The following is a 12,362-nucleotide window of genomic DNA, read 5'->3' as shown; positions in this document are numbered from 1 at the left end:
TACTGGAGGGATGGGCTTTGATGGAAGTTAATGTACTGGAGGGATGGGCTTTGATGGAAGTTAATGTACTGGAGGGATGGGCTTTGATGGAAGATACTGTACTGGAGGGATGGGCTTTGATGGAAGTTAATGTATTGGAGGAATGGGCTTTGATGGAAGTTCATGTATTGGAGAGATGGGCTTTGATGGAAGTTAATGTATTGGAGGGATGGGCTTTGATGGAAGTTAATGTACTGGAGGGATGGGCTTTGATGCAAGTTCATGTCCTGGAGGGATGGGCTTTGATGGAAGTTAATGTACTGGAGGGATGGGCTTTGATGGAAGTTAATGTACTGGAGGGATGGGCTTTGATGGAAGTTACTGTACTGGAGGGATGGGCTTTGATGGAAGGTAATGTATTGGAGGAATGGGCTTTGATGGAAGTTCATGTATTGGAGAGATGGGCTTTGATGGAAGTTAATGTATTGGAGGGATGGGCTTTGATGGAAGTTAATGTATTGGAGGGATGGGCTTTGATGGAAGTTAATGTATTGGAGGGATGGGCTTTGATGGAAGTTGATGTACTGGAGGGATGGGCTTTGATGGAAGTTAATGTACTGGAGGGATGGGCTTTGATGGAAGTTAATGTACTGGAGGGATGGGCTTTGATGGAAGTTAATGTACTGGAGGGATGGGCTTTGATGGAAGTAAATGTACTGGAGGAATGGGCTTTGATGGAAGTTAATGTACTGGAGGGATGGGCTTTGATGGAAGGTTAATGTACTGGAGGGATGGGCTTTGATGGAAGGTTAATGTACTGGAGGGATGGGCTTTGATGGAAGTTAATTTACTGGAGGGATTGGCTTTGATGGAAGTTAATGTATTGGAGGGATGGGCTTTGATGGAAGTTAATGTATTGGAGGGATGGGCTTTGATGGAAGTTGATGTACTGGAGGGATGGGCTTTGATGGAAGTTAATGTACTGGAGGGATGGGCTTTGACGGAAGTTAATCTAATGGAGGGATGTGCTTTGATGTAAGTTAATGTACTGGAGGGATGGGCTTTGATGGAAGTTAATGTACTGGAGGGATGGGCTTTGATGGAAGTTAATGTACTGGAGGGATGGGCTTTGATGGAAGTTAATGTACTGGAGGGATGGGCTTTGATGGAAGTTACTGTACTGGAGGGATGGGCTTTGATGGAAGTTAATGTATTGGAGGGATGGGCTTTGATGGAAGGTTAATGTATTGGAGGGATGGGCTTTGATGGAAGGTTAATGTACTGGAGGGATGGGCTTTGATGGAAGGTTAATGTATTGGAGGGATGGGCTTTGATGGAAGTTAATGTATTGGAGGGATGGGCTTTGATGGAAGTTAATGTATTGGAGGGATGGGCTTTGATGGAAGTTAATGTACTGGAGGGATGGGCTTTGATGGAAGTTAATGTACTGGAGGGATGGGCTTTGATGGAAGTTAATGTACTGGAGGGATGGGCTTTGATGGAAGTTAATGTACTGGAGGGATGGGCTATGATGGAAGGTTAATGTACTGGAGGGATGGGCTTTGATGGAACGTTAATGTACTGGAGGGATGGGCTTTGATGGAAGGTTAATGTACTGGAGGGATGGGCTTTGATGGAAGTTAATGTACTGGAGGGATGGGCTTTGATGGAAGTTAATGTATTGGAGGGATGGGCTTTGATGGAATTTAATGTACTGGAGGGATGGGCTTTGATGGAAGGTTAATGTACTGGAGGGATGGGCTTTGATGGAAGTTAATGTATTGGACGGATGGGCTTTGATGGAAGTTAATGTACTGGAGGGATGGGCTTTGATGGAAGGTTAATGTACTGGAGGGATGGGCTTTGATGGAAGTTAATGTGTTGGAGGGATGGGCTTTGATGGAAGTTAATGTACTGGAGGGATGGGCTTTGATGGAAGTTAATGTATTGGAGCGATGGGCTTTGATGGAAGTTAATGTATTGGAGGGATGGGCTTTGATGGAAGTTAATGTACTGGAGGGATGGGCTTTGATGGAAGTTAATGTACTGGGGGGATGGGCTTTGATGGAAGTTAATGTACTGGAGGGATGGGCTTTGATGGAAGGTTAATGTATTGGAGGGATGGGCTTTGATGGAAGGTTAATGTATTGGAGGGATGGGCTTTGATGGATGGTTAATGAATTGGAGGAATGGGCTTTGATGGAAGTTAATGTACTGGAGGGATGGGCTTTGATGGAAGTTAATGTACTGGAGGGATGGGCTTTGATGGAAGTTAATGTATTGGAGGGATGGGCTTTGATGGAAGTTAATGTACTGGAGGGATGGGCTTTGATGGAAGTTAATGTACTGGAGGGATGGGCTTTGATGGAAGTTAATGTATTGGAGGGATGGGCTTTGATGGAAGGTTAATGTATTGGAGGGATGGGCTTTGATGGAAGGTTAATGTACTGGAGGGATGGGCTTTGATGGAAGTTAATGTACTGGGGGGATGGGCTTTGATGGAAGTTAATGTACTGGAGGGATGGGCTTTGATGGGTTAATGTATTGGAGGGATGGGCTTTGATGGAAGGTTAATGTACTGGAGGGATGGGCTTTGATGGAAGGTTAATGTATTGGAGGGATGGGCTTTGATGGAAGTTAATGTATTGGAGGGATGGACTTTGATGGAAGTTAATGTATTGGAGGGATGGGCTTTGATGGAAGTTAATGTACTGGAGGGATGGGCTTTGATGGAAGTTCATGTACTGGAGGGATGGGCTATGATGGAAGGTTAATGTACTGGAGGGATGGGCTTTGATGGAAGTTAATGTATTGGAGGGATGGGCTTTGATGGAAGGTTAATGTACTGGAGGGATGGGCTTTGATGATGGGTTAATGTACTGGAGGGGTGGGCCTTGAGGAATGATTATTCTAGTGAGATGGACTTCAATGTGAGAGCTAATGCACTGGACCGATGGAGTTTGATGGCAGGTTAATGATCTAGAGGGATGGGCTTTGACGGAAGGTTAAAGAACTGGAGGCTTCAATGAGCTGAACACATCCCTCAGGTCCTTGTGTGCTGTGGGGTAAATTTCCATTTTTAGTGATCCCAGTACAGGAAACTTTGTGTTATCCGGAGGCGAACTGTCCGGAATGTTCGAGCCATCGGCAAAAATCAGGTGCCGTTTTCGTTAGATTTTTTTTTCTCGTTGCTTTTTTCCTCAACAGTCAAGCTGTGCAAGGTCTGCTGAAGCTGTTGCTAAGCTACAGAGACGCTACAGAGACGCTTGGACTGTTTAGAAGCTGTTGCTAAGCAACAGGGTTTGTTGACAGATATGGAGCTCAGAAGCTTCCGTATCTTTCAACATTAACGCTGGTGTGTCCGGCAGTTTTGAGGGAACGGCAACAGCTCGGTCCCGTAGGTGCCGAATAGCACAAAGTTTCCTGTACCAAAGCTTCACCACAAGGAGCACATACTGTATCAGGAATGAATTTTAATAGGCAGAATAGTGTACCTTAATTTCCAGTGTGTGCTCGTGGAAGGTGAAGCTCAGTGCCTGGAGCACTAAAGCAAAAGATTTACCTCCAAAGGTGCGTTGTTGAGCGTGTTACATTGATGCACTGATTTATTCTAACTGCAGTTATATCCCAAACAGGTTAAACATATGAATTTTTATGACGTTGTCCTGGACTTCATCCTGATGGATTCCTTTGAGGATCTGGACAATCCCCCTACATCAATACAGAACGTAGTCAACAATCGCTGGCTTAACACTTCCTTCAAGGAAACTGTAAGCAGGAAATTATGCATAATGTTAACAGGCCTGTATGAATATTGCAGGATTTAAAGAATTGTATTGTGTATTTTTTCAGTAATCTAAAATGTGTTGATATACTGGGCTGAAGCTCATTGTGTGATATCAGTGACAGTCGCATTAACGAGTTTACATGAAGCCCCAATGTCTGCTAATTTATCAAACGTGTTAACTTGTCTACTTCAAATTCCAGACCACGTTGGTAATGAGTTACTAATATTGCACACATGACTTTCATCCATAAATCAGTGTAATAAAACAACAACTTGCCTTTATATAGCGCCTTTAGCGTTCCAAGGTGCTTCAAAGGAGCGTGATCAGACAAAGTTTTGACACCGAGCCACATATTGGGATGGGTGACCAAAACCTTGGTCAAAGAGGTAGGTTTTAAGTAGCAGCTTAAAGGGGGAGAGGGAGAAGTGAAGAGATTTAGGGAGGAAATTCCAGAGCTTGGGGCCTAGCGAAAGCATGTCAAATGGTCATTCATCGCATTTGCTGTTTGTGGGGCTTTGCTGTGCTCACTTTTGGCTCTCTGCATTTGTCTCTGTCGCAACAGCGACTGGTTGTGACGTGCTCTGGGAGGCGAACACAGACTTTCAGCGTTTGATTGCCAGCATTTGCAGCTACTATTTTCCTTTTGACTCTATGGGGTAAATTCTCAGCTTTCCCACCCACCGGGTATTGTGAATCGGCGGCCACCCATTACAGGAACTGCCCGATTCTCATCCCCATTGAAAGAAAACAAAATGGAAATCGGGTGGTTTCTATAGCTGGCGGTAAGTTTTACACCCAGGTTTGGCAAGTTGAAAATGCACCCCCTATATCACTCTAGTTCCTCATTCGCATCCTTAAGAATGCTTTGAGGGAACAAGTATTTTATCTCAGGTATCATAAGACTAAAACTAGGTTGTCACCAATAAATCTAATAGGGATTTCAGGAGAAACTTCTTTACCCAGAGAGTGGTGAGAATGTGGAACTCGTTACCACAGGGAGTGGTTGAGGTGAACAGATGGATTTAAGGGGAAGCTAGATAAACACATGAGGAAGAAAGGAATAAAAGGATATGTTGATAGGGTGAGATGACGAGAGCTGGGAGGAGGCTCGTGTGGAGCATAAACGCCGGTTGGGCCGAATGGCCGGTTTCTGTGCTGTAAACACTTAGGGGGAGAAATTCGGTGTCGTCCCGTTTGGGGCGTAATTATTGGCCGGGTGCAAAGTTTAGCGCCTGGCACTAATTATCGCCTCCGACTGCAAACTTGGCTTCTATCGCCCCTGGAGGTGATTGGAGCGCTAAATCAGGCGCTACACACCTCTCTTAAGGCGCTAATGCCGAGGAGCGAGGTGCTACCTCAGAGCGCTGGCGAAGCTCACGAGATGTCAGTCAGCAATGGAACCCAAAACTCCTTCACACAGCGTTGAATCTCTCCAGAAGTCGTTCTCTCAGGATGCGTGGTGCAAAAATGTCACCGACAAAAAAAGGCAGGAAGCGGCCGCCTTTAAATAGCGCTCCCCCAGTCCCTTCCCGACTGCAAAATGTTCCTCTCAACCTGTCGTTGCTAGCGGCAGGCGGTAAGGCGGGGGGCACCACTCAATATCTGGTCTGGGGCATTGCGCACTCAACTGACATCACGATCTGCGGGCGCAGGCGATCATGGTGGTAGTGTTTAGCGCCGCCGCAAAATGTCTGGTCAACTTCGCGAGCAGCGCAAACATCGACGCGCCCGGGCGCTAGTTGCTTTGCATCCAATTAGCGCCCCCTTAGGGCGCTGCCGGGAGGCGCAAAGCAACTGAATTTTTTTCCCGATGTAATTCTATGTAACCATGTTTACGCTGATCAATATTTGAGGGGTATTTCAGGACTCCCGTTACTCATGGTGGATTAATGCCTTATATGGACATAACTGCATTCCCGCATTCTAACCATCCCAAGTATGCTAGTTAAAAAAAAATGAGTATCATCAGAACCAGCTCGCATACCTCAGCTGCATGGTTTTGGTTAAAGTAATCTGAAGTATTCTGAGATATATTGCTAAGAACTTGGCAATGGCATTGCTTTTTTTGGCCTGTGCTCTGGCTTTGTGTCTGAGTAAAAAAAAAGTGTTCTCTTACTGTGGTACACAGCTTAGTAAGAAAACTTCAGCTTTTGAAAAGAAGGCTGAATTGTAACGGAGAAACGCGTTGAAACGAGCAAACGCGTCCGATGGCCTAATAATCTATAATTGGCTTATGTTTCCAACGTAGCACAATCGATTGATTCTGGCAAAGGGGCTGAGGGAGGCCTCAATTGGACACTGAAGTAGTGCTAGACATCAGGAGAGAGCTGGTTTGGCAAATAAAGCAAAATAAATTTGAGTGGAACTAGGAGAATAATAATACAGGGATCGAATTACCGTATGTGAGAGGAAGCATATTCTGTAGGGGAAATTTGTTATAAAAACGTTATTTTTGGAAGTGACACCTGTTAGAGAATCATAGAATTTTTAAAAAATGTATTTGTTCTTGGGATGTGGGGAACATTGGCATTTATTGCCCATCCCTAGTTATCCTGGGAAGATGGTGGTGAGCCTTCTATCACAGCCATTGTTTTTTACAATTGATTAGCTCACTCGGCCCACGCCAGGGGAATTATGAGTCAGCCATGTTGTGTGGGGCTGGAGACAGATGTAGGTCAAACCGAGGAGCAGGCTCGCCTCCCTGAAGGACATTAGTGAACCAGTTTGGTTTATTACGACCATCAGCACAGAAAGAGGCCACTTGGCCCTTGGTGCCTCCGTCAGTGCCAGCTCTTCAACTAAAACTATCAACTCTAATTCTGCTTCCCTATCCTTTTCCCCCCATTTCTTATACTCTTCCATAGAAACATAGAAGATAGGAGCAGGAGTAGGCCATTCGGCCCCTTGAGCCTGCTCCGCCATTCAATGAGATCATGGCTGATCATCCAAATTCAGTACCCTGTCCCTGCCTTCTCCCCATATCCCTTGATCCCCTTAGCCTTAAGAAATATATCTAACTCCTTCTTGAATATATTAATGAATTGGCCTCAACTGTCTTCTGTGGTAGAGAATTCCACAGGTTCACCACTCTCTGGGTGAAGAAATTCCTCCTCATCTCTGTCCTAAATGGCTTACCCCTTATCCTTAGACTGTGACCCCTGGTTCTGGACCCCTTTTCGAATACTTATCCAATTCTCAACGATAGTCTCTGACTCAGTAGCCTCTTGTGGCATTCCATGTTACACTGCACTGCAGCAACTCGCCAAGGCTTCTTCGGCAGCACCTCCCAAACCCGCGACCTCTACCACCTAGAAGGAAAAGGGCAGCAGGCGCATGGGAACACCACCACCTCCAAGTTTCCCTCCAAGTCACTCACCATCCTGACTTGGACATATATCGCCCGTTCCTTCATCGTTGCTGGGTCAAAATCCTGGAACTCCCTCCCTAACAGCACTGTGGGAGTACCTCCACCACACGGACTGCAGCAGTTCAAGAAGGCGGCTCACCACCACCTTCTCGAGGGCAATAAATGCCGGCCTTGCCAGCGACGCCCATAATCCGAGAATGAATTTAATAAAAATAACGACCTGTAAGAAAAATAAATCACAAAATCATTTGTGAATATGCACTGGAACAAATCACATTCATTGTCTTTTCGATCTACCTCCGGGATCATATTTGTGAATTTCTCCTGTAGCTTACGGACCAAAGATTTGAACTTCCGTGTTAAACAAAAGAAAAACACAGGCCGGAATTGCTCGGCTTACTGCGTGTGGTGACACTGAGTAAGCTCACAAAGATTCCTACTGAGCAGATGACATCCTCACCAACACATTTACGATGTAACTACAAGTATAGCGACGTACAGCGGCAAAATATCCAGGAAGGAGATGAGGAGAATTTGTTTTTACGCAGCGAGTTGTTATGATCTGGAATGCGTTGCCTGAAAGGATGGTGGAAGCAGATTCAATAATAACTTTCAAAAGGGAATCGTATATATAAGAGAAAAATTGCAGGGCTATGGGGAATGGCGGGGCGAGTGGGACTAATTGGACGGCTCTTTCAACGAGCCGGCACAGGTACGATGGGCCGACTGGCCTCCTTCTGTGCTGTAAGATTCGAGAAATTCTTACCTCACAAGACCTTCATGCTCCCTGAACTGCTGAAGGTCTAGATGAATGTGCTCACCCCATTTTATACCGGCTCTTCTCTAATCAAAATGTAGTTAAAAACCAGAAAGACTTGTAGTTAGTCTCAGAAATGTTGCAAAGCACGTCACACACAATGAGTTAATTTGAAGTACAGTAACTGTTGTTGTTTAGGTGAGTGCAGCAGACAGATTTTACATGGCTTGAAGTGGGGCTTGAGCTCAAAGTCTTCTGACCATCAGCTGAAAGTGCTACCAACTGAGCCAAGTTGGATATTTATGGGTACAAATTCTGCTGCGCCCGGCCTTGACACACACTCGGGAGACTGACCCCTCCCAGCCAGTGATTTTCCATCCATTACAATACCCGCTCCCTGTGTGCACCAGGAGTGGGTGCTGCCGAATATTTACCCCTATGTGGCAGCCTTGGCTCAGTTGGTTGCGCTCGCACCTCTGAGTCAGAAGGTTGTGGGTTCAAGTCCCACTCCAGGTACATGAGCGCATAATCTAGGCTCCATCACTTCAGTGCAATACTGAGGGCGTGCTGTCCTGTTGAAGGTGCCACCTTTCAGCTGACATGTTGGACTGAGGTCCCATCTGCCCTCTCAGGTGGATGTACAGATCCTATGGCACTATTTTGAAGAAGAGCAGGGGAGTTCTTCATGGTGTCCTGGCCAATATTTATCACTCAACCAACAACACCAGAAGCTGATTATCTGATCATTATTTGTGGGACCCTGCTATGCGTGAATTGGCTGCCCCATTTCCCTACAAAACAACAGTGACTACACTTCCAAAGTAATTCATTGGCTGTGTGAAGTGTTCTGGAACATCCCGAGGATGTGAAAGGCACTATATAAATGCAAGTACTTGCTATCATAGTTGCTACAAGATCGATCCTCTTCATCGTCTATTTACTTTGTTCCCTTGTTTCAGGCTGTGGCTTCAAGTTGTTGGTCAGTTCTGAAAAGCAAGAGACAGCAGATGAAGGTAAGCATAGAAAAAGAAAACCCACTAAAAATATATCCGGAAATTTTAAGCAGCATTGACAGAGCACAAATTCAGATGTATTACTATTCTACGTCGGTGGTTTCTCGTTTCTCCCATTTAATAGAAAAACTAAAATGCTCTTTGCCGCACTCCACAATCTCCAAAGCATGCAGCGTGGGACACAAACCTTCACATGCACCCTGCTGAGGCAACCGGTGGGCCGGGGTGTAGTTCAACTTGGGCGAGGCCGCAAAACGGACACTAGCAGATCGGGCGCCCGTTAGACACCCCGCACCTTTGATGCCCATGGAATGGGGTAATCGGGCGGGGTTGTTCAACGGGCGGCCGACCCCATTTAAACTAAGCGGTAAAGCAATTATAATAGCAAGTACTTGCATTTATATAGCACCTTTCACATCTCGCCCACTGGTTATCTCAATTTCCAGCCTCAACTTGGTCCGTAGCAGCAATTTTAGAAAAGAATCCCATGAAAAGTCATAAGTTTATTAAAGAAAATGCACAGTACGTGGGGAGTAAAATCGTGCTCGTAGAATCATAGAATTTTACTGCACAGAAGGAGGCCATTCAGCCCATCGCGCCTGTGCTGGCTCTCTGATACAGATATACATCATGTCCCATTATATTACCCATTTCCCTTCAGTCCATCGCGCCTGTGCTGGCTCTCTGATAGAGATAGCCACCATGTCCCATTATATTACCCATTTCCCTTCAGCCCATCGCGCCTGTGCTGGCTCTCTGATAGAGATATCCACCTAGTCCCATTATATTACCCATTTCCCTTCAGTCCATCGCGCCTGTGCTGGCTCTCTGATAGAGATAACCACCATGTCCCATTATATTACCCATTTCCCTTCAGCCCATCGCGCCTGTGGCACTCTGATAGAGATATACACCATGTCCCATTATATTACCCATTTCCCTTCAGTCCATCGCGCCTGTGCCACTCTGATAGAGATATACACCATGTCCCATTATATTACCCATTTCCCTTCAGCCCATCGCGCCTGTGCTGGCTCTCTGATAGCGATATACACCATGTCCCATTATATTACCCATTTCCCTTCAGTCCATCGCGCCTGTGCCACTCTGATAGAGATATACACCATGTCCCATTATATTACCCATTTCCCTTCAGCCCATCGCGCCTGTGCTGGCTCTCTGATAGAGATATCCACCTAGTCCCATTATATTACCCATTTCCCTTCAGTCCATCGCGCCTGTGCTGGCTCTCTGATAGAGATATACACCATGTCCCATTATATTACCCATTTCCCTTCAGCCCATCGCGCCTGTGCTGGCTCTCTGATAGAGATATACACCATGTCCCATTATATTACCCATTTCCCTTCAGCCCATCGCGCCTGTGCTGGCTCTCTGATAGAGATATACACCATGTCCCATTATATTACCCATTTCCCTTCAGTCCATCGCGCCTGTGCCACTCTGATAGAGATATCCACCTAGTCCCATTATATTACCCATTTCCCTTCAGCCCATCGCGCCTGTGCTGGCTCTCTGATAGAGATATACACCATGTCCCATTATATTACCCATTTCCCTTCAGTCCATCGCGCCTGTGCTGGCTCTCTGATAGAGATATACACCATGTCCCATTATATTACCCATTTCCCTTCAGTCCATCGCGCCTGTGCTGGCTCTCTGATAGAGATATACACCATGTCCCATTATATTACCCATTTCCCTTCAGCCCATCGCGCCTGTGCTGGCTCTCTGATAGAGATATACACCATGTCCCATTATATTACCCATTTCCCTTCAGTCCATCGCGCCTGTGCTGGCTCTCTGATAGAGATATACACCATGTCCCATTATATTACCCATTTCCCTTCAGTCCATCGCGCCTGTGCTGGCTCGCTGATAGAGATATACACCATGTCCCATTATATTACCCATTTCCCTTCAGTCCATCGCGCCTGTGCTGGCTCTCTGATAGAGATATACACCATGTCCCATTATATTACCCATTTCCCTTCAGCCCATCGCGCCTGTGCTGGCTCTCTGATAGAGATATACACCATGTCCCATTATATTACCCATTTCCCTTCAGCCCATCGCGCCTGTGCTGGCTCTCTGATAGAGATATACACCATGTCCCATTATATTACCCATTTCCCTTCAGTCCATCGCGCCTGTGCCACTCTGATAGAGATATCCACCTAGTCCCATTATATTACCCATTTCTCTTCAGCCCATCGCGCCTGTGCTGGCTCTCTGATAGAGATATACACCATGTCCCATTATATTACCCATTTCCCTTCAGTCCATCGCGCCTGTGCTGGCTCTCTGATAGAGATATACACCATGTCCCATTATATTACCCATTTCCCTTCAGTCCATCGCGCCTGTGCTGGCTCTCTGATAGAGATATACACCATGTCCCATTATATTACCCATTTCCCTTCAGCCCATCACGCCTGTGCCACTCTGATAGTGATATACACCATGTCCCATTATATCACCCATTTCCCTTCAGCCCATCATGCCTGTGCTGGCTCTCTGATAGAGATATACATCATGTCCCATTCCACTGCCCTTTCCCCATAGCCTTTTAAAAACAAAATCAAATATTTATCGACTTCTCTTTTAAAGGCTATTATGGATTCTGCTTCCACCACTGTTTCTGGCAGGGCATTCCATGTCCTAACAACCCTGTGTGGGAAAAAAACTGATCGTACCCTCTCCCTTCGCCCTTTTGCTTGCAGTCTTATATTTTTGGCCTCTAGTTATTGACTCATCGACCCAATAGAAATATTTACTTGATCAAAACCCTTCATCAGATCTCCTCTTAACCTTCTTTGTTCTATTGAAACGAGTCCCAGTTGCTCTAGTGCCTCCACATAACTGAAGCCTCCCATCCCCTGGGATCATCTTTGTGAAGCTCTTCTGCACCCTTGCCCATGGCCTTGGCATCCTTCCTAAAGTAAGTAAACTTCGTCATGGCAGGTTACATAAATCACGAGCTGTGACACTGTGACAATCGCTAGCCTTATTATAGCGAGTGACCTCTTTAGTAGCAACTTTCCTTAAAATGTATCGCTGTAAGAAAATGGAAAGAGACACATTTTATTTCCCCAAATTTAGCAAAAAGCAACTTTAAATGCTGACTTTTCCCTGACTAAAATAAGGGTCAATAAATGTAGCCCTGCCGGTATAATCCACAGCTCAAGAACAATTGGATGTTGAGGCCATGGAGCGGGTGCAGAGGAGATTTACTTGATTAATACTAGGGATGAGGGACTTCAGTTGTGTGGAGAGACTACAGAAACTGGGATTGTTCTCTTTTGAGCAGAGAAAGTTACGAGAGATTTAATAGAGGTTTTCAAAATTATGAGTGGTTTCGATAGAGTAGATAGAGAGAAACTGTTTCCACTGGCAGGAGGGTCGGTAACCAGAGGACACAGATTTAAGATAATCGG

The 12,362-nt window shown here is 45.7% G+C and overlaps 1 protein-coding gene across 1 annotated transcript in view; it reads left to right on the top strand.

Moving 5' to 3' along the window:
• The first annotated feature begins 1,494 nt into the window (after window positions 1-1,494).
• LOC147122374 (mitoguardin 1-like) overlaps window positions 1,495-12,362 on the top strand; it is a 59,129-nt gene continuing 48,261 nt past the window's right edge. The window contains exons 1-2 of the mRNA XM_085983487.1: window positions 1,495-3,749; window positions 8,851-8,904. Of these exons, the coding sequence (XP_085839613.1) occupies window positions 3,624-3,749; window positions 8,851-8,904 (180 nt within the window). The 5' untranslated portion in view covers window positions 1,495-3,623. The remainder of the gene's footprint in view (window positions 3,750-8,850; window positions 8,905-12,362) is intronic.

Source organism: Somniosus microcephalus, chromosome 3 (assembly GCF_052327205.1).
Source record: "Somniosus microcephalus isolate GS21.2 chromosome 3, FLI_Smic_1.0, whole genome shotgun sequence".
NCBI lineage: Eukaryota > Metazoa > Chordata > Chondrichthyes > Squaliformes > Somniosidae > Somniosus > Somniosus microcephalus.
Note: the sequence above shows the minus strand (reverse complement) of the source record. Positions and strands in the feature narration are given on the sequence as shown.